This window comes from Lithobates pipiens, unplaced genomic scaffold (genome assembly GCF_037356315.1).
Source record: "Lithobates pipiens isolate NorthernLeopardFrog02 unplaced genomic scaffold, aLitPip1_a1.2 Scaffold_19, whole genome shotgun sequence".
NCBI lineage: Eukaryota > Metazoa > Chordata > Amphibia > Anura > Ranidae > Lithobates > Lithobates pipiens.
In genome coordinates this window covers 169075662-169098321 of record NW_027507764.1, presented here as the reverse complement: position 1 = coordinate 169098321, position 22660 = coordinate 169075662, and the positions used below count along the sequence as shown (strand labels likewise).

The following is a 22660-nucleotide window of genomic DNA, read 5'->3' as shown; positions in this document are numbered from 1 at the left end:
TCAGTGCCTTAGCCTATCAGAACCCTGATGACTATTCTACAGTTTTTCCTAGAGTGATAGTCTTTGGGTATGGTTACTCCTCTTACTGCTGATGGCACTGCTGGACATCTTCCACTGTCAAAGGGAAGTAAGTATAATGTGTCTTTCATCTGCTGCATTAAGTTTCCTTGCCGACCACTGTGTCTATGGTCATCAACGTTTCCCGATCAATGGTGCCCTCAATGCTAAGAAATACAGGCAGATACTTATCCATCATGCCATACTATCAGGGAGGCATGCGAATGGTCTCAACTTTATTTTGCAGCAGGACAATGACCCCAAACATACAGTCAATGTTATTAAAGAGGGATTTCACTGTAAAAAAAATTCTTAAAAGCCAGCAGCTACAAATACTGCAGCTGCTGACTTTTAATAAATGGACGCTCACCTGTCCCAGCATCCAGCGATGTCGGCAGCCGAGGCCGATCGATCACTCGGCTCTCGGCTGCTGTGCCACCATTCTAGTTGAGGGAATCAGGAAGTGAAGCATTGCAGCTTCACTTCCCAATTCCCTACTGCGCATGCGTGAGTCGCGCAGCGCAATAGGAATGGTCCGCGCTGTCTCTGGGACCTGTGTGTGTCCAAGCACACCGGGACAGGAAGAGGCATAGACTCCCGTGGGAGTCTATGCCCGGAAGTGGGTGCAAATACCTTAGACGGGTATCTGCACCCCCCTCCCCCCTGAAAGGTGCCAACTGTGACACAGAAGGGTTCTGATGAGCGGAAGTTCCATATTAGGGTGGAACCCCGCTTTAAGAACGATCTTCAGTGTAAAGAAAAACAAAGAGTCCAGGAAGTGATGGTTCTGGGATTGCATGAACAGAGAGAAGGATTTAAGGCAGCCTATAACCACAGTAGATCTGTAGTTAGTTCTCGCAAATGTTTGGAACAACCTATATACCAGAGTTCCTGCAAAAACTGTGTGTACCTAGAAGAATTGAAGGTGGTCACACCAAATATTGATTTGATTTGGATTTCTCTTCTGTTCATTTACTTTTCATTCTGTTAAACGATAAAAAAAATAAACTATGAACACTTCTATTTCTGAAAGAATTCTTCACACCTGCCTAAATCTTTACAGTACTGTATATAAATAAATAGAAAATGGGGCAGACTTTTTCCTTCCCTTCCTTATTCTGTTTCCTTATTTCTTCCTTCCTTCTTTCCTTTCAGTCTTAAAATTTAGTAGTTGCTAATTCTATTTCTTACAAGCTTACCATGCTCCCAGTTTTGAGCTAATTCACTATCTGCTATATAACTCAACTTATTGTGCAATGTATGTAAATAGCATTTGTTTCATCAGAAACCTCTTTATGAATGTTGCATGACTGCATCTCTATAGCCACTATTTGATCTATCTATCTAGATTTCTGAGCTTCATAATATCAACAAGGAATACACGCATTTAAATGTTTAAAGTGGTTGTAAAGGCTGAAGCAAATGCTGTGTGTGTGTGTGTGTATATATATATATATATATATATATATATATATATATATATATATATATATATATATATACACACACATCTATTAGCCTTTATACAGTTGTGCTCATGAGCTTACATACCCTGGCAGAATTTATGATTTATTGGCCATTTTTCAGAGAATATGAATGATAACACAAAAACATTTCTTTCACTCATGGTTAGTGTTTGGCTGAAGCCATTTATTAATCAACTGTGTTTACTCTTTTTAAATCATAATGGCAACAGAAACTACCCAAATGACCCTGATCAAAACTTTACATACCCTGCTAATTCTGGCCTCATAACACAAGTTGACACAAAGTGGTTTGAATGGCTATTAAAGGTAATCTTCCTCGCCTGTGATCACTTAAAAAGGTCAATGAGTTTCTGGACTCCTGGCAGACTCTTGCATATTTCATCCAGTGCTGCACTGACATTTCTGGATTCTAAGTCATGGGGAAAGCAAAATAATTATCAGAGGATCTGCGGGAAAAGGTAGTTGAACTGTATAAAACAGGAAAGAGATATAAAAAGATGTCCAAGAAATTGAGAATGCCAATCAGCAGTGTTCAAACTCTAATCAAGAAGTAGAAAATGAGGGGTTCTGTTGAAACCAAAAAATGGTCAAGTAGACCAACTAGGATTTCAGCCACAACTGCCAGGAAAATAGTTTGGGATGCAAAGAAAAACCCACAAATAACTTCAGATGAAATACAGGAATCTCTGAAAGCATGTGGTGTGGCTGTTTCAAGATGCACTATAAGGAGGCACTTGAAGAAAGATGGGCTGCATGGTCGAGTCACCAGAAGAAAGCCATTACTACACAAATGCCACAAAGTATCCCGCATAAAATACGCCGAACAGCACAGAAACGAGCCTCAAACCTTCTGGCACAAAGTCATTTGGAGTGATGAGACCAAAATTTAGCTTTTAGGCCACAGCCATAAACGTTACATTTGGAGAGGAGTCAACAAGGCCTATGATGAAAGGTACAGAGGTGGATCGCTGATGTTTTTAGGGCTATGTGAGCTACAGAGGCACAGGAAATTTGGTGGGCAAGATGAATGCATATGTTATCAAATAATACTTGAGGAACATTTGCATTCATCAGCCAGGAAGCTGTGCATATATAACGTACTTGGAAATTCCAGCATGACAATGATCCAAAACACAAGACCAAGTCGTCCTGTCATTGGCTACAGCAGAATAAATTTAAGGTTCAGGAGTGGCTATCTCAGTATCCTGACCTCAATATCATTGAGCCACTCTGGGGAGATGTGAAATGTGCAGTTCATGCAAGACAGCCCAAGAATTTACAGGAACTGCAGGCTTTTTGCCAAGAGGAATGGGCAGCTTTACCATCAGAGAAGATAAGGAGCCTCATCCTCGAATATGACAAAAGATTTGAAGCTGTCATTGATGTTAAAGAGGGCAATACATGGTATTAAGAACTAGGGTGTCGGAACTTCCCCCCTCCACTTTCCCTGCCCCCCATCCCCAACCCCCCAAAAAACATGGGTAATGGAGTATAAGCGTCCAACAACAAACCCCTAGGCGCGCCCTCCATCCCCCATAATTCCCAAATAAGTCGGGGACTTTCTAAATTCCAACCAATTCTTCCAAGTATCCTGAAATCTTGTTCCTACTCCCTTTTGAAGATGTATTAATTCTTCCATAGTCCTCATTCTATCTATTTCTCTAAATCACTCCCCTATCCCTGGTATTTCCTTTACTTTCCAATATCTCAGGATTAATGCTTTCGCTGCATTCAGAAAGAATGGAGTAAGTGCTGCCCTGTATTTTTCCCTAGGGCCCCCGGTCGCATGAAACAGGCATTTCCAGGGATCCAGTTCTATTTCTGTCCCATCAATCTCTTTAATTAGGCCCAGCACTTCTTCCCAATATGGGATATTTCTCTCTTTTATTTATTTATTTTTTAAGATAATAGTCACATACATTTATGGAAGAAGGGAGTGGGGATAGAGGGAGAGGAATCCCCACCTTTCACATATTACATATTGAAATTAAGAAAAATAGTCACGGGGAAGAGGAAATAGTAAGGTCAAGATAGGATTGATAAGGTGATAATTTAGGTCACAGGGGTGTAGAAAACTTGTCTCTCTCACTATAGAGGTATATTAAGGATCGATCCAGTCGGGTACCCAATGTGTAAACCCTTTTTCTTCTTGTTTTTATATAAATATTGAATATCATTATGAATGTTATATAAAGTGATTTGTAAGAGTATGTACAAGAAATTTTTTATTGTCTTTTGTAAATGTGGAAAATGAAATAAAAATACTTAAACTAAAAAAAAAAAAAATTGAAAAAAAAACTGGGGTGTAAACTTTTGATCAGGATCATTTTGGGTTTCTGTTGCCATTATGATTTGAAAAGAGTAAAAACAGTTAATTAATAATAAATGGCTTCAGCCAAACAGTAACCATGAGTGGAAAAAAGTTTTTGTGTTATTATTCATATTCTCTGAAAAATGAAATCATAAATTCTGCTAGGGTATGTAATTTATGAGAACAACTGTAAATATATTAAATACACTGCTTGCATGCCACTAACTAACCTTCCTGCCTAATCTAGCTCAATGCATCTCCGTCCACACACTATACACGGCTGCTATGTAAGCAGCCTTATATAGTTTGGGGCATGAACTTAGTCCCCCTGAGCCATGATTGGCCAAAGGCACCCTGCTTTTGACCAATTATGGCCCTTGCAGCAGAGCGCGCTGTGATTAGCCAAAGCATGCAGGTCAGGTGCATGCTTTGGTCAATCATCAAACGTAAATGCTGTGTGATATTGCAGTGCATTATGGGGCGTTCTGCGGCTGTCGAATTCCCCACGAATGTCCCATATGCTTGGTTTGTTTGCGAGCAAACAAACACCCAATGTTCGAGTCGAACTGCAGGCCCCATTGTACAACCCCAATTCCAAAAAAGTTATGACGCTGTGTAAAATCTACATAAAAACAGAATGCAATGATTTCAAAATCTCAAAAAAACAAATTTTATTCATAATAGAAAATATAGAACCTTCCTTAGACACCTTCCTTTCCAAGCCAATTTTCAGCTTTCAGCGCTGTCGCAATTTGATTGACAATTGCGCGGTACCCAAACACATTTTTTATAATTTTGTTCCCACAATTAGAGCTTTATTTTGGTGGTATTTGATCACCTCTGTGTTTTTTATTTTTTGCGCAACAAATAAAAAACCACAGAAAATTTTGAAAAAAAAAACGTTTTTCTTTGTTTAAGTTACATTTTTTGTAAATAAGTACATTTTCTTCTTCAATGATGGGGACTGACATGGCTGCACTGATAGGCGGCAATGATAGGTGGCACTGATGGGCACTCATAGGTGGCACTGGACACTGATGGACATTCGTAAGCGGCGCTGCTGGGTACTTATGGGTGGCACTGATAGGTGGCACAGATGGGCACTAATAGGTGGGCACTGATAGGTGGCACTGGGTGGCACTGATGACACTGATGGGTGGCATTGCTGGGCATCCCTGTTTTGTAATGTGCCACAGAGGTGCCAGTCAGTGCCCAGTTGTGGGCACTGATTGGCATGTTTTGGGCATATTTTTTCACATGTGGATGGCCATGGGGGATGTACCTGGCCATCCACATCCTGGGGGCTTCCCTGGTGGTCTAGTGTGGGCATCTGAGGGGAGGCTGCGCTGATAAACAATCAATGCAGACTCCCCTGTCAGGAGAGCCGCCAATCGTCTCTCCTCTACTCGTGTCTGTCAGATGCGAGTGAGGAAAAGCCAATCAACGGCTTTTCCTGTTTACATCATGATCAGCAGTGATTGGACACAGCTGATCATGTGGTAAGGAGTCTCCACCGAAGGTTCTTTACCGAGATCGGTGTAGCGTTTTGTCAGACTGACACACCGCACCACCGATCGCCCCGATGCACGCCCCCCCACGGGTGCGCGGCGGCTGTTATCCTGAAGGATGTCATATGACGCCCAGTCAGGATAACTAAACCACCACCCGACCAACATTCTGCTATAGGCCAGACGGAAGTGGTTAAGCACCTGGACTCTTCTACTACAAAGCCATGCTGTTGTTATAGATACAGTATGCAGTTTAGAATCGTCCTGCTGAAGTATGCAAGGCCTTTCCTGAAAAAGACATCTGGATGGGAGCATATGCTGCTCTAAAATCTAGATAAATCTTTCAGCATTGATGGTGCCTTTCCAGATGTGGCAGCTACACCCCCCCCCCCATACTATCCAAGATGCAGGCTTTTGATCCAAGTGTTGTTAATGCCGTGTACACACGATCGGACTATCCAGCAGACAAACCGCCGGACTTTGCAGAGGAGGTCTGCCAGACTTTCCAAACGAGCGGACCTGCCCACACGTGACCCCACGTTTCCAGCGGACTAGGTCCGGCGAATAATCCGCCAGACTATGGCGGGAGTCCGCCGGACTTTTGAGATGAACCGACTTGCCCACACATGGAGTCAAGTCTGTTAATTTTGAACATGGCTCCAGGTAGATGGGACTACAGCAGGAAGTCAATGTCGCCGCCTCCATTGGCGAGATTGACAACTCGCTGGCCCGTCACCTGGTATGAAATTAAAGGGGAAGCCCTACGCTGAAAAAACTGCGTGGGGGTACCCCCCAAGTCCATATCAGACCCTTATCCGAGCACATAGCCTGGCCGGTCAGGAAAGGGGGTGGGGACGAACGAGCGCCCCCCTCCTGAGCCGTACCATGCCACATGCCCTCAAGATGGGTGGTGCTTTGGGGAAGGGCGGCCCTGCGGCCCTCCCACCCCATAGCACCTTGTCCCCATGTTGATGAGGACAAGGGCCTCTTCCCAACAACCCTGGCCATTGGTTGTCGAGGTCTGCAGGCGGGGGGCTTATCGCAATCTGGGAGCCCCCTTTAATAAGGGAGCCCCCAGATACCAGCCCCCACACTATGTGAATGAGTATTGGGGTACCATGTACCCCTACCCATTAACCTGGTGAAAAAAAGTAGGAGGCAGCGACATTGACTTCCTGCGCTAGTCCCGTCTACCTGGAGCCGCGTTCAAAATGAATGGACTTTACTCCGTGTGTGGGTAAGTCCGTTCATTTCAAAAGTCTGGCGGACTAGCACACAGACGGCCGGATTGTCTTCCGGACTGCCAAGTCCGCGGACAATTTTAAGTCAAAACTTCTTTCTAAGACCGTCGGACTTTTGGAAACCAATTATTAGTTTATCTTTCATGTGTCATTCTATACACATTCTTTACTCACTTATTGATGCACATATATTAACCACTTGACCACTGGGCACTTAAACACCCTTAATAACCAGACCAATTTTCAGCTTTCGGTGCTCTCACATTTTGAATGACAATTACTCAGTTATGCAACACTGTACCCATATGAAATTGTTGTCCTTTTTTTCACACAAATAGAGCTTTCTTTTGGTGGTATTTAATCACCGCTGGGTTTTTTATTTTTTGTGCTATAAAAGAAAAAAGACAGAAAATTCTGTAAAAAAAAATAATTTTTCTTCGTTTCTGTTATAAAATTTAGCAGATTAGTAATTTTTCTTTGTAATTTTTGGCCAAAATTTATACTACTACATATCTTTGGTAAAAATAAGTAAAAATTGGTGGATATTATTTGGTTTTTGTGAAAGTTATAAAGTCCACAAGCTATGGTGCCAATATCTGAAAATTGATAAAGACCCTAACATGCCAGAAAAGTACAAATACCCCCCAAATGACCCCTTTTTGGAAAGAAGACATTCCAAGGTATTTAGTAAGAGGCATGATGAGTTTTTTGAAGTTTTGTCATATTTTTCCCACAATTCTGGGATTTTTTTTTTTACTTTTTTTTTTCACATAATTGTCATATTATCAGTTTATTTCTCACACACAGCATATGCATACCACAAATTACACCCCAAAACACATTCTGCTATTACTCCCGAGTATGGTGATACCACATGTGTGAGACTTTTACACAGTGTGGCCACATACAGAGGCCCAACATGCAGGGAGCACCATCAGGCGTTCTGGAGCACCCAGGACAATTCTGACATTTCTCTCCTACATATAAAAATCATCATTTATTTGCTAGAAAATTACATACAATCCCAAAACATTATATATGTTTTGTTTAGCAAACACCCTGGAGAATACAATGGTGGTCGTTGCAACTTTTTATCTCACACGGTATTTGCGCAGCAATTTTTTGAATGCTTTTTTTTGGAAAAAAAAACAATTTTGTGCTGTAAAAAAAAAATAAACTGTAAAGTTAGCCCAATTTTTGCATAATGTGAAAGATGAAATTACGCAGAGTAAAAGCGGTAATGGTACTACATAAGTTGTAGCTGTGTATCTGCAGCCATTTCTTCTGTGTGTTTTCAGAACAACTCTACAGAAGAAAGGATTTCTCTTTAGTTTTAGGAGCAGGGGGCTGGGAGCTGAAGTCCTCACTCCGCAATCAGATTCCAATCTCTCCAAGGCCTAGACCAAAGAGCCATCCTAGGATGTCGGGACAAGATGATAGACCTACATAAGGCTGGAATGGGCTACAAGACCATCGCCCAGCAGCTTGGTGAGAGTGTGACAATGGTGCGATTGTTCGCAAATGGAAGAAACACAAAAGAACTGTCAATCTCCCTTGGTCAGGGGCTCCATGCAAGGTCTCGCCTCGTGCCATTTCAATGATCGTAGGAATGATGAGGAATCATCCTAGAACTACACGGAAGACTGATAAATGATCTCAAGGCAGCTAGGACCATAGTTGCCAAGAAAACAATTGGTAACACTAAACTGTGAAGGACTGAAATCCTGCAGTGCCCACAAGGTCCCCCTGCTCAAGAAACTGCATACAAATGCATGTACAGGTCCGTCTGAAGATTGCTATTGAACATCTGAATGATTCAGAGGAGAACGGGGTGAAAGTGTTGACAGATGAGACCAAAATCAAGCTCTTTGGCATCAATTCAACTTCCCGTGTTTGGAGGTGGAGGAATGCTGCCTATGACCCCAAGAACACCATCCCCACTGTCAAACATGGAGGTAGAAACATTATTGCTGGGGGAAGGGGGGAAGTTTCCTCTGCTAAGGGGACAGGACAATGTCACAACATCAAAGGGACGATGGACAGGGCCATGTACAATCAAATTTTGGGAGAGAACCTCCTTCCCTCAGCCAGGGCATTAAAAATGGGTCGTGGATGGGTATTCCAGCATGACAATGACCCAAAACACATGGCCAAGGCAACAAAGGAGTGGCTCAAGAAGAAGCACATTAACCACTTGACCACTGGGCACTTAAACACCCTTAATAACCAGACCAATTTTCAGCTTTCGGTGCTCTCGCATTTTGAATGACAATTACTCAGTCATGCAACACTGGACCTATATGGAATTTTTGTCCTTTTTTTTGACACAAATAAAGCTTTCTTTTGGTGGTATTTAATCACCGCTCAGTTTTTTATTTTTTGTGCTATAAAAGAAAAAAGACCGAAAATTCTGTAAAAAAAAAATGAATTTTTCTTTGTTTCTGTTATAAAATTTAGCAGATTAGTAATTTTTCTTAAATTTTGGCCAAAATTTATACTACTACGTTGGTAAAAAAGAAGTACAAATTGGTGGATGATATTTGGTCTTTGTGAAAGTTATAGAGTCCACAAGCTATGGTGCCAATATCTGAAAATTGATCACACCTGAAGTACTGATGGCCTATTTCAATTCTTGAGACCCTAACATGCCAGAAAAGTACAAATACCCCCCAAATGACCCCTTTTTGGAAAGAAGACATTCCAGGGTATTTAGTAAGAGGCATGGTGAGGTTTTTGAAGTTGTCATTTTTTCCTACAATTCTTTGTAAAATCAATATTTTTTTTCCTTTTTTTTTCACAAAATTGTCATATTATCAGGTTATTTCTCACACACAGCATACGCATACCACAAATTACACCCCAAAAAACATTCTGCTATTACTCCAGAGTATGGGCGATACCACATGTGTGAGACTTTTACACAGTGTGGCCACATACAGAGGCCCAACATGCAGGGAGCACTATCAGCCGTTCTGGAGCACCCAGGACAATTCTGACATTTCTCCCCTACATGTAAAAATCATCATTTATTTGCTAGAAAATTACATAGAACCCCAAAACATTATATATGTTTTTTAGCAAAGACCCTAGAGAATGCAATGGGGGTTGTTGATTTTTATCACGCACGGTATTTGCGCAGCAATTTTTCGAACGCGTTTAAAAAAAAACAGTTTTGTGCTTTAAAAAAAAACAAAACAGTAAAGTTAGCCCAATGTTTTTGCATAATGTGAAAGATGAAGTTACGCTGAGTAAATAGATACCTAACATGTCACCCTTCAAAATTGCACACGCTCGTGGAATGGCGCCAAACGTCGCTACTTAAAAATCCCCATAGGCGACGCTTTCAATTTTTTTACAGTTTTTTTGAGTTACAGAGAAGGTCTAGGGCCAAAATTATTGCTCTCACAGCGATACCTCACATGTGTAGTTTGAACACCGTTTTCATATGTGGGTGGGACTTACGTATGCGTTCACTTCTGCATGCGAGCACATGGGGACAGGGGCGCTTTACATTTTTTTTTCTTTTTTATTGTTCATTTTACTTTATTTATTTTAGTTTGACATTTTTTTCCTCAAAAATACATTTTTTTAATCACTTTTATTCCTATTACAAGGAACATAAACATTCCTTGTAATAGTAATGTGGCATGACAGGTCCTCTTTACAGTGAGATATGGGGTCAATAAGACCCCATATCTCACCTCTAGGCTGGGTAGACTGAAATAAAAAAATAAAAAATGGCAGGGTATTGTAGCGTATTGGCAGGGTATTGCAGGATATTGCAGAGTATTGGCAGGGTATTGGGTATTGCAGAGTATTGGCAGGGTATTGCAGAGTATTGGCAGGATATTGGGTATTGCAGAGAATTGGCAGGATATTGGGTATTGCAGAGTATTGGCAGGGTATTGGGTATTGCAGAGTATTAGCAGGGTATTGCATAGTAACGGCAGGGTGTTGGGTATTGCAGAGTATTGGCAGGGTATTGGATATTGCAGAGTATTGGCAGGGAATTGCAGAGTATTGGCAGGGTATTGCAGAGTATTGGCAGGATATTGGGTATTGCAGAGTATTGGCAGGTTATTGGGTATTGCAGAGTATTGGCAGGGTATTGCAGAGTATTGGCAGGGTATTGCAGAGTATTGGCAGGGTATTGCAGAGTATTGGCAGGGTATTGGGTATTGCAGAGTATTGGCAGGGTATTGCAGAGTATTGGCAGGGTATTGCAGAGTATTGGCAGGGTATTGCAGAGTATTGGCAGGGTATTGGGTATTGCAGAGTATTGGCAGGGTATTGCAGAGTATTGGCAGGGTATTGCATAGTAACGGCAGGGTGTTGGGTATTGCAGAGTATTGGCAGGGTATTGCAGAGTATTGGCGGGTATTGACAGGTATTGCAGAGTATTGGCAGGGTATTGGGTATTGCAGAGTATTGGCAGGGAATTGAGGGGTTACATTTCGGTGAGCAGCGATGTGGGCACTGCAGATGCAGCCCGCAGCGATGTGGGCACTGCAGATGCAGAGTTTTTTACGTATAAGTTCAATTATTGCACAGATTCACGTATTGTTATTTCTCTTTGTAGCGCTACACTTTATATATTGTTTACTTGAAAGCAAAAGTCCGCCGGAGCCCCACACATGGGCGGATTGTCCGGCGGACTCTGGTCCGTTGGATAGTCTGATCGTGTGTACATAGCATAAGAAGCCGGAAGGTCCCTCTCCTCTTTAGTCTAGAGGATACAGGGCCCATCGTTGCCAAAAAGAATGTCACATTTTTGATTCCTCTGACCACAAAACAGTTTTTCACTTTGCAGCAGACTATTTTAAATGTGCTTTGGCCCAGATAAGACAGCAGTGTTTCTGAATCATGTTCATATATGGCTTCTTCTTTGCGTGATAGAACTTTAACTTGTATTTTTGGATAGCACAGCAAACTGTTCAGACAGTCATTTTTGGAAGTATTTCTGAGCCCATGCGGTCATTTCCTTAACAGAATAATGCCTATTTTTAATGCAGCGCCAAGGACCCAAAGATCCAGTGCTGTTTTTGCCTTGCCCCTTGCGCACAGAGATTTCTCCAGATTCTCTGGGTCCTTTGATGATATTGTACTGCAGATGATGAATTCATTTTTTTTTTCAATTTGACGTTAAAGAACATTATTCTGAAATGTCTGACAATTTTTAGACGCAGTTAAAAATTTGAACCTCTGGCCATCTTTACTTCTGATGCATTCTGACTCTCGTAGGATGTTCTTTTTACAGTATACCCAATCATGTTACTGACCGTTTGCCAAGTAACCTAATTAGTTGCAAACTGTTCTTCTAGGTCTTCCCTGTTAGTACCACTTTGCCAGCTTTTTGTTGCCCTGTCTCAACTTTTTTGAGATGTGTTGCTGCCATCAATTTTAAAAATTACTTTTTTTTTCTTAAGATGGCACATGCCTTCAGTTTAAACATTTGACATGTTTTCTGTCTTCTGTTGTAAATAAGATATGGGTTTATGAGATTTGAAAATCGTTGCATTCTGTTTCTATGTAGATTTTACACAGCGTCCCAACTTTTTGCAATTGGGGTTGTATACCTGTCTTCTCCTTCTTAGCGTGCCTCAGTAAAGGCTCATCAATGTGCTTCATCTGGTAGAGGACACTATCATGGTTGCAAGTTTTATCTTGTGAGATAAAAAAAAATGCATAGGGGAAATTAGGATTTTTTACTGGACGGCTTATTGATTATGAATGGTCAACTGCAATTAAGCATAACCCTTGGTATTTTATAACCAGGAGAGCAATTATTGCTGTCTCTCATGAAACGTACATTCATCCGGAATTGTTTTTCATGTTCAAAATTTAGTAAAAAGGGTAGCATTTATTAGTATTATAGTAGTAGTATTAATATTTTTTCTCACAGTTACCATGCATGAGTGTATCTATGTAGATACCATTTTTAAGTTACTGCGTTCCCTTAAGCCAAGTTTGCAAAAGGAAATCAATTGATGCTCTAGGTAAAATATAAATGGTAATATCCACTCACTGTAAAGTCACTACAGAAAGAATCCTTTCATTCTTCAGTATGTAGTTGGCAAGTAATAAATTAAATATTACTAAGAACACCAATATGTGATTTATTCATGAATTTTCTATAGCCAGCCTTTCACTCTCTGACCATTATTGATTGAATCCCACAAAATTGTATCTTGGGTTAAAGTGCACTGTAAAAAAAGAACATGTTGTGGAATCAGGCTCATCAATATAATCTTACATTAAGAATGTTGAAGTGTAAACTTTTAAAATGGAAAAAGTTGTCAAAAAGTGGCCTTTCTTTAAAAAAGAAAGAAAAAAATGCAGAGGAAAAACTCATGTACAGCACATAGAAACCAATCAGATATATGCTGTCATATTGTTAGATAGCCAAATACATAGTGAATCATATTGTGTTTAAAGTGTTAAGCTTTATATACTCTAAAACACTTTATACACTGAGTGTTATGTTACGTGGTTCGGAAGCTGTGCTGTCCATAATATACACTCTTTTTCTAGGTAAATATATTTCCAAAGGTGCTATTGACATGAAATTGTCACCACATGCTGCTAACAACCCATGCAATCCATACATACGAAGAAGCCAAAACAAATAAGCTCAGAAATGAAGTTATGTGTAATAAAATGAAATGATACAGGGAAAGGGTATTGAACACATGAAGAAAGGGAGGTTCAGAAAGGCATAGAAACCAAAGACATCACTTGTAATCTATCAGTAATTAGAAAGAAATCCTGCCCCTTGTCAGTGCAAATTATCAGCTGGTTCAGTCTCAACTGATGTCTTATTACCAAGGTGTCGCACAAGAAACATCTCATGATGGGTAAAAGCAATGAGCTCTCTCAAGACCTTTGGAACTTTATTGTTGCAAAACATACTTATGACATTGGTTACACAAGGATTTCTAAACTTCTGAATGATCTAGTGAACACTGTTGGGGTCATGATCTGGAAGTGGAAAGAACATAATTTCCCCATAAACTGGCCACAACCATATACTCTTTGCAATATTTCTGACAGAGGAGTGAAAAAAAATATCAGAAGAGACGTCCAAGAGCCAAGGACCTCTTGTGGAGAGCTTCAGAAAAACTTGGAATTAGCAGGTACAATTTTTTCAAAGAAAATAATAAGTAATGCACTTAACTACCATGACCTGTATGCACGCTCACCAGACGTGCACAACATTTAGACAAACCTGTGAAATACCAGGAGAATACAGTCTGGTCAGATGAAACCAAGATTTTACTATTTGTATGCCAGAATACGCACCATTTTGGAGGTCAAATGGCACTGCACATCACCTCAAAAACATCATACCAACATAGTGGGAACATCATGGTGTGGGACTGTTTTTCAGCATATAGTACTTGCAAACTTCATATCATTGAGGAAAGGATGAATTGAAAAATGTACCAAGACATTCTTGATAAAAATCTGCTGCCATGTACCAGGATGATGAAGATGAAATGAGGGTGGACATATCAGCAAGACAATGATCCCCAACACAAAGCCAAGGAAACTCTCAATTGGTTTCAAAGAAACAAAATAAAGCTGCTAGAATGGTCCAGCCAATCACCTAAGAACTAAAGAAATAAAAATCAGAGTTTATAGAAGAGGCCCATGGAACATTCAAGATTTTAAGACTGTGTGGAAGAATTGGCCAAAAGCACACCTGAGCAACTAGTTTCTCCATACAGGAGAGGACACTGTCATTATCAACAAAGGATTTTGTACGAAGTATTAAATTTCAGCGTGTTCAATACTTTTTCACTTTGTCATTCCATTTTATTACACCTAACTTAACCACTTCACGCCCGCGCTATAGCCGAAAGACGGCTACAGCGCAGACGCCAATTGCCTGGAGGGCGTCCCTGGATGACATCCTGTTTACTTCCGCAATGCTCCCGTGAGCGCGCATCGGGGAAGTTCTGTGCTGGCCGTGTCCCTTGGACACAGCCAGTCGCAGATCGCTGTAAATGGCCAATCACAGCGGCCATTTACAGTGGGATCGGCGTGTCCAATGAGAGATGATCTCATATGTAAACATATGAGATCATCTCTCATCGCCGGCTCTTCTCCTCATACAGAGACAGCGTGTGATGAGGGAGAGATGAACGGCTTAGTCAGAGATGTAGCGGTTAGTGGGAAAAAAACGAAAATAAAGTGCCCATCTGTCCCCACTGCCACCTGTCATCAGTGCCATATCAGTGTCATGTGCCATCTGTCATCAGTGCCACGTATCAGTGCCATCTGTCATTATTGCCACCTGTCAGTGTCACGTGCCATCTGTTATCAGTGTCATGTGTCGTCAATGCCAGGTATCAGTGCCATCTGTTATCAGTGTCACGTGTCATCAGTGCCACATATTAGTGCCACGTATAAGTGCCATCTGTCATCAGTGCCACATATTAGTGCCATCTGTCATCAGTGCCACGTGTCATCAGTGCCACGTATCAGTGCTATCTGTCATCAGTGCCACGTCAGTGTCACATGTCATTGTCCTGGTGCTCCAGGGCCTTCAAAAGTGTAATAGGTAGTCAACAAGTTAGATGTGTAATTTCCTAGAACACCTGATGGTGCTCCCTGCATGTTGGGCCAGGCTGTGGAAAAGTCCCACACATGTGGTCTGGGCGGGGAGGGGGGGGGGGATTTAAGTGCCCAGTTGTCAAGTGGTTAATTTCTGAACGTATTTTTTTTTGTTTCTTTGTATGTATGGCTTGCATGAGTTGTTAACAAAATGTGATGAAAATATCATGTCAATAGAACCTTTAGAAATATATTTACCTAGAAAAATGGTGATGTGTTCATTACTTATTTCACCCGCTGTATATATAGTGTGTGTGTGTATACGCTGTGTGTATGTATGTGTATATATATATATATATATATATATATATATATATATATATATATATATATACACACACACACACTGTATAATAAAAAATAAAAATTCTATAAAGTGAGGATGCTTTAAAAATAATACAATGATTATTAATCTATCAATTAACAACCTAAAAGGGGTAAAAAGTGGAGACAAAAGAAAATCAAATCAATATTTTGTTTGTCTACCCTTTGAACCCTCCCGTTGCCTTTAAAATAGCATCAGTTCTCATAGGTATACTTGCACAGGTTTTTAAAGAAGAAGAATGGCTAAAGCTTATTTGGCCCTACCTCTCTGCTCTGTTCTGCATGCATGTGACCCATTTTCAGCTGACAGTGGGCTAAAGCCCCCTGTTGGTTGATTGTATTCAAGCAGTCCAGGCTGGAGAAAGATACAGACTTTACAGTTGAGATCTACCCAGATGCCTGGACCAGCAGCTGGCTCAGCCTCTCAGCTGTGCCACTGGGAGACTGAACCAGTCGCTCCCTCCCCTCCCCAGCTCTGCGCTCCCGAGAGTGTTGGAGGGACAGAGCAGTGAGCCGGTGACTGACAAAGGGGAGAACTGAGTGATCAGCAGGGTTTTATTGCTCAGTTCTCAGTGCAAAGGCGGCGGGGGACAGATGCTGCATTGGATCTACCTAGATGAGTATAAGGTTTTTATTTTTATTTATTTTTTATACCCCATACTTCTATTTTAAGGAATGCCGCAATAATGTTGTCTAAACATCTAGGAGAACTTACCAAAGTTCTTCTATGGATAAAGGCTTTGTTTTCTTTTTTCCCCCTTCATGTAATCCCAGACAGACTCCGTGATGTTGACATCAGGTCACTGTGTGGGCTATAGGCTATAGTTTCTCTTCAAGGGCTCCTTCTCTTCATTAGAGTCCGTTCACACAGGGGCAACTCCGATCCGACTTCAGGTCGCCCCTAGTCGCCTCAGGTCGGACAACATTTAAAAAGCAATGTAAGTGAATGAGAGCCGTCTTAATGCACACTACTGAAGTCGCTCCGACTTCAGAAAAGGTTCCTGTACTACTTGAATCCGACATTGATTTCAATGGAGGTCGCCTCCAAGTCGGATCTCCGTTTATACGGAGGCGACTCTGACAGAATTATCAGCTCTCAAGAGGGCACTCCACGCCAAATTTCTGAAAAAAAATTGGCGTGGGTTCCCCCTCCGAGAGCATACCAGGCCCTTAGGTCTGGTATGGATTCCAAGGGGAACTCCCTACGCCGAAAAAACGGCGTGGGGGTCTCCCCCAGATTCATACCAGACCCTTATCCGAGCACGCTACCCGGCCGGCCAGCCAGGAAAGGGGGTGGGGACGAGCGTGCGCCCCCCCTCCTGAGCCGTACCAGGCCGCGTGCCCTCAACATGGGGGGTGCCTTGGGGAAGGGGGGGCCGTGCGGCCCCCCCACCCCAAAGCACCTTGTCCCCATGTTGATGAGGACAAGGGCCCATGTTGATGAGGACAAGGGCCTCTTCCCGACAACCCTGGCCGATGGTTGTTTTAATAAGGGGGCCCCCGGATACCGGCCCCCCACCCTATGTGAATGAGTATGGGGTACAATGTACCCCTACCCATTCACCTGTAAAATAAAAGTACCAAAAAAAACACAACACAGGGTTAAAATATTTTATTGCACAGCTCCGGGGGTCTTCCGTCTTCGGGGGTCTTCTCGCCGGACTCCTCCGCTATCTTCTTGCAGCTCTTTTGCTAGCGGAGGAGTCCGGCTTTCTTCCTCGCCGCCGGCCTCTTCTCCCGACTTCGGGGGTCTTGTCCCCCTCTTCGGTTCTTCTGCCAGGCCACCGCGCCTTCTTATAGCTCTTTTACAGGCGGTGGCCCGGTCTTCTGTCGCCGCCGTCGCCGTCGCCGCCGCCTTCCGTTCTTCTTCTTCTTCTTCTTCTTGCCAGGGACGCGCTCCGCTGCCACTTATATAGGGACAATGGGGCGGTGTCACATGGGTTGGTCACATGGTGATGTCATAGTCCCCATGTGACATCAACCCATGTGACCAACCATGTGACATAAAGCCATGTGACACCGCCCCATTGTCCCTATATAAGCGGCAGCGGAGCGCGTCCCTGGCATTCCGGCCGGAGAGAGCGTCGAGGCAACATCTCCTGGAGAAGAAGAAGAACGCAAGGCGGCGGCGACGGCGGCGGCGGCGACAGAAGACCGGGCCACCGCCTGTAAAAAAACTATAAGAAGGCGCGGTGGCCCGGCAGAAGAACCGAAGAGGGGGACAAGACCCCCAAAGTCGGGAGAAGAGGCCGGCGGCGAGGAAGAAAGCCGGACTCCTCCGCTAGCAAAAGAGCTACAAGAAGATAGCAGAGGAGTCCGGCGAGAAGAACCCCGAAGACGGAAGACCCCCGGAGCTGTGCAATAAAATATTTTAACCCTGTGTTGTGTTTTTTTTGGTACTTTTATTTTACAGGTGAATGGGTAGGGGTACATTGTACCCCATACTCATTCACATAGGGTGGGGGGCCGGTATCCGGGGGCCCCCTTATTAAAGGGGGCTCCCGGATTCCGATAAGCCCCCCGCCCGCAGACCCCGACAACCAACGGCCAGGGTTGTCGGGAAGAGGCCCTTGTCCTCATCAACATGGGGACAAGGTGCTTTGGGGTGGGGGGGCCGCGCGGCCCCCCCTTCCCCAAGGCACCCCCCCATGTTGAGGGCACGCGGCCTGGTACGGCTCAGCTCATCCCCACCCCCTTTCCTGGCCAGCCGGGTAGCGTGCTCGGATAAGGGTCTGGTATGAATCTGGGGGGGACCCCCACGCCGTTTTTTCGGCGTAGGGAGTTCCCCTTGGAATCCATACCAGACCTAAGGGCCTGGTATGCTCTCGGAGGGGGAACCCACGCCAATTTTTTTTCATAAATTTGGCGTGGAGTTCCCTCTTGAGAGCTCATTCTCTGATTGGCCGCGGCAAAAGTCGCCTGGCCTGGGGCGACTTAAAGTCGTGTTGTGAGTCGTGTTCAGGTCGTGTCCAAGTTGCGTCCAAGTTGCCTCCACAAGTCGTGTTGAAAGTCGTGTTGCCCCTGTGTGAACGGACCCTTAAAGATAGAGCTTTCTTAATTAGACTGTATGTATGGGGGCATTGGACTCGATTCAGGAAGCTTTACCCAAGGATAAGAATCTTTATTTTTAGTTATGTGACTAATTTTTAAAACGAATTTCCTGAAGTTTTTAGCTTTGTGAATTGAGCCTATTTTCCTGCATGATAGATGAGTATCTTCCTGTATCTTTCAGCACCCAGGAGACCATACATTCTGACCAAATCTATAACTACATGTGCAGAAATGCAGCCCCAAACCTGCAAGCGACTTCCACCATGTTTCAATGTTGTCTGCAGACACTCATCTGTGTAACACTCTTCAGTCCTTCGGTAAACAAATTGCCTTCTGTCACAACCAAATATCTCCAATTATGACTTTCACTTTGGATAGACATACTTTCTCTAGGGCTCTAAATCTGTATGTCATTTTTCCAAAAGTGTTTAGTGATTTGACTTGTAAGTCAAAGGTAAAAAAAAAAAAAAAAAAAAGTGATCATTATAGAGTGAAAAGAAACAATGTGGTTGTGATAACATATCAATAAAACTGGCTATTAAACATGTGCCTCTTTCTTCTTTTTTTTTTAGGGTGAAGCCTGGGTATATGCAAACCCACTATGGAAGGCACAGTGATTACGAAGGTTCAAGTACTCCTAGCAACCTGCCATGTTAAGAGAAATCCTGCCAAGGAATAATATATTTCTGCAGCTGCAATGTTAACCACTGTATTCAAAAGCCATTATATATTCCACTTGATGTGTACATATATAAATATATATAGGTATGCACTCTGTGTATCAAAATTGATATAAATATATGTATATACACAAATTATAAATAAGATAATTAAGATTTTTATAAACCCTTTGGAAATTTCTTTGCCAAATATGTTCCACTCTTTAGGTGAAACAAAGTAACCATCTAATTACATTTCAGTCTAATATACCATATGGTCACATTTCAACAACAAAAAGGGACAGAAACATTGTTATTGCTGAATTTTTTGCAAAGATCATTTGTAGATATCTGTAGCTTATTGTTATGACTCAGGGTTCAAAACTAATTTCTCTATCAACCTCTTAGACTATAACAGGACTTAATAAACTCTCCTAATTTACTCCACCCATAACTTCATCATATTTAGACAAGCATCATTTGCTTTTGACAAGCCCTTCCAGTCTGAGTTAATCCCATGAAGACTTTTGCCAGAAAGTCACTCAATGTGCCCCTTGTAAAGGCTTGGCTGAGTACTTCCTTTTTCAGCTGCCTGAATACTGAAACAGTGACTGATGGCAACCCACTCGTCCTGCCTTGTCACTAGGACATTGCTAAAACACTCCCAGCTATTACTTATCTCTAACACCCCCTTCACAGGTGCAAACTTCTAAACCCTCGCACATGTGCAGTTCATGATCTTCGCTATTGAATCATCACTGAGCTCAGATCTACTACATCAGGGAAGAGATAACGTGCAAAGGGGTTTTATTTAGAGAAAGAGCTCACTCCAATGATGGTGAGGGCGATCAGTAACAGTTGGGAGTGTCTTAGCAATGCCCTAGCAACAATGCAGGATAAAGAATGCCATCTCTGGGAGCTTTTTAGCCAGGCTTCTGAAGGCACATAAATAGCCCATACATATGACAAGGCCATTATTCAACTTTGATCAAAGTTGCACAGTTTGTTTTTTTTATCTACAGGTGCCCCTTACCCACAAATATATTTTTTTAATAAAGGAGAGCTATCCTTTTGAAGTGTCTATCCAGGCAAAATTGTATTTTTTTGCAGCATTCCCATACTACATGCACAATGACAAAATGTACCGTTTTTAGAGCCCCAGTTATTGTAAGAAAAATACCTGGTGATCCTGCCATTTCCCAGAATATCACCGTGTTTCATGTCCTGGATTGACAACACTATTCAGCCTTCATTCAAATGGCTGAACCCCCCCCCAAAGATTGTCAATTCCCAAAAGATGAGCCATTATGCATGCATACAGTTCTGGCCATGTCGGGCACTTCAATCAGTGCACATGCACATACAGCCTCTCAATTCCTCTCTCCATAACTTTGGCTTTTGGGAGCAGTGGGAGTGGTGTCAGTTCTTGTCCCGATGCCATGCTTAGGAGAAAACTCTGCCCACCAAATGGCACATATCAAGGCTCAGCTCAACAAAGATTACCCTGAAAAAATAAAAAACTTTTAAGAGTCATAAAGCAATATAACCATTTACATTAGGACTGTTGATAATACAATGATTATCCAATTACTATCCAATCGGGTAGGTAACTAACAAGTGTAGGTAATAAATCTTGAAAATTTGTTATTTTATAATTTCAAAAACCTCAAGCCTTGCTTTCAGAACATGCACCTTTGACAGAATTCAATTACTCAGGTTTTCTTTAGTCTAAAATATTTTAGTATTTGATAATTAGTGTTCTATGTTAGTTTGAGAAATGGATCTCATTGTCTCTGCATTGTTGGTATTTACTTTGATGTTTGTCCTTCCATAATTTGAAGTAAAATGAGAAAGTTCCTTCTTTTTGGAGTTTTGGCATCTTTTTCTTATTTTGCAGTTGTGTTGCATTTGTGGTGTTATAATGACAGATGCACAATAGGTTTTTCTCTTCAGTTCCCATAGAGATCAATCCGGTGATAAATTGGTAAGTCCAAATCCAGGTAATTTTTTGTTCTATATAAAGTGGAAAAAGTTTAATACCTCTGTTGGGCTTTCTTTTTGCTATTGAAACCATTGGTAGACTTGAGGGCACAAACCAAACAGGTAATTTTTTAGAATTTGATGCTGTTCTCTTTAGAATGTAGAAGTGTATATCTTAAGGTGATTAGAAAGAGTGGCACTTTAAAAAGAGGAACAATGCATAAAATGTAAAAGCAGTAACAAATCAATACATTGAAATAAAGGTTTGTTTTAAAAAAAAACAAACATGTCATACTTACCGCCTCTGTGCAGTTGGTTTTGCACAGAGTGGCCCGATCCTCCTCTTCTGGGGTCCCTCAGCGGCGCTCATAGCTCCCCCTCTTCTCGAGTGCCCCATTGGAGAGCCGCTATCCTTCGGGGCACTCATGCAGGCACACTCCCTTGTCCTGTTGCTGCGTCCATTGAAACAGCAGGGCTCGCCCCCCCTCCACGTCATTGATTTTGATTGACAGCAGTGGAAGCCAATGGCTGCGCTGCTATGAATCTATATAAGGGGTGTAAAGGAATAGACCTGGCGCTATACCCTTTCCTGCTGGAAATCTGTACGTTAGGATTCTATGGTATATAATTTCCAGCGTGCTGGCAATTAAATGAGAATAGTGAATATAATGGAAACAATGAAAACCACTAAGTAGCAAATATTTACCATAAATAGTTCTACCAATATGTTATTATTATTAAATAAATAAAGTGCAAGTGCAAATAAATTACATGTGCCACAATCTATATACTGTCATTCATAGAAAAAATAAATAGGAAAAAAAGTGAATAGGAAGATAAAAATAAAAATTAGAACGAGAAGTGATGGCTTGGACTTGCCTTTAAATATAGTGACTGTGCTTAGTCTATCAAGTATTTTTCAAAAAGTGTCATGCTGAGTATAATCAAAAATAGAATAGCGTGATAGCTAGTACACTGTAAATAGAATAAACGTGTGCAGTGCAGACCAAAAACAGTAATGCAGTGCAGACCAAAAAACAGTAATAAGGTTAACATTCACAGTGAACCATATGCATTTAAATTGTGAATAGTCTCTAGTGAGTGGCGGAGTCTTCCGTGCGTGAGGGAAGAGGAGGGGGGTGATGATTCCAATAATGTTTCCCGTGTTCAGTGGTTACATCTATAATATGCTCTCACCGGAAAAAGTACCCCATCCGGGGTGGATCGACCTTCACAATATCAGCTATTGTGTCGCTCTCTGGCTTGCTTCAGATACAATGCTGGGGGTCTCTCGTTTTTCCGTGAGTGTAGTGTACCACGTTGTGTATGTCAAAAGAAAGGTATATCCATAGCGTGATAACGTTTTAAAAGTTCATATTTATTTGAAAAGATAGGTTAAAACTACTTACAAACGTAGATAATGCTA

General features: G+C 42.0%; 1 protein-coding gene across 1 annotated transcript in view; it reads left to right on the top strand.

The window, feature by feature from the left end:
• OSBPL10 (oxysterol binding protein like 10) overlaps positions 1-21117 on the top strand; it is a 634297-nt gene extending 613180 nt beyond the window's left edge. Inside the window, exon 12 of the mRNA XM_077491461.1 lies at positions 19168-21117. Within this exon, the coding sequence (XP_077347587.1) occupies positions 19168-19212 (45 nt within the window). The 3' untranslated portion in view covers positions 19213-21117. The remainder of the gene's footprint in view (positions 1-19167) is intronic.
• Positions 21118-22660: the final 1543 nt, after the last annotated feature.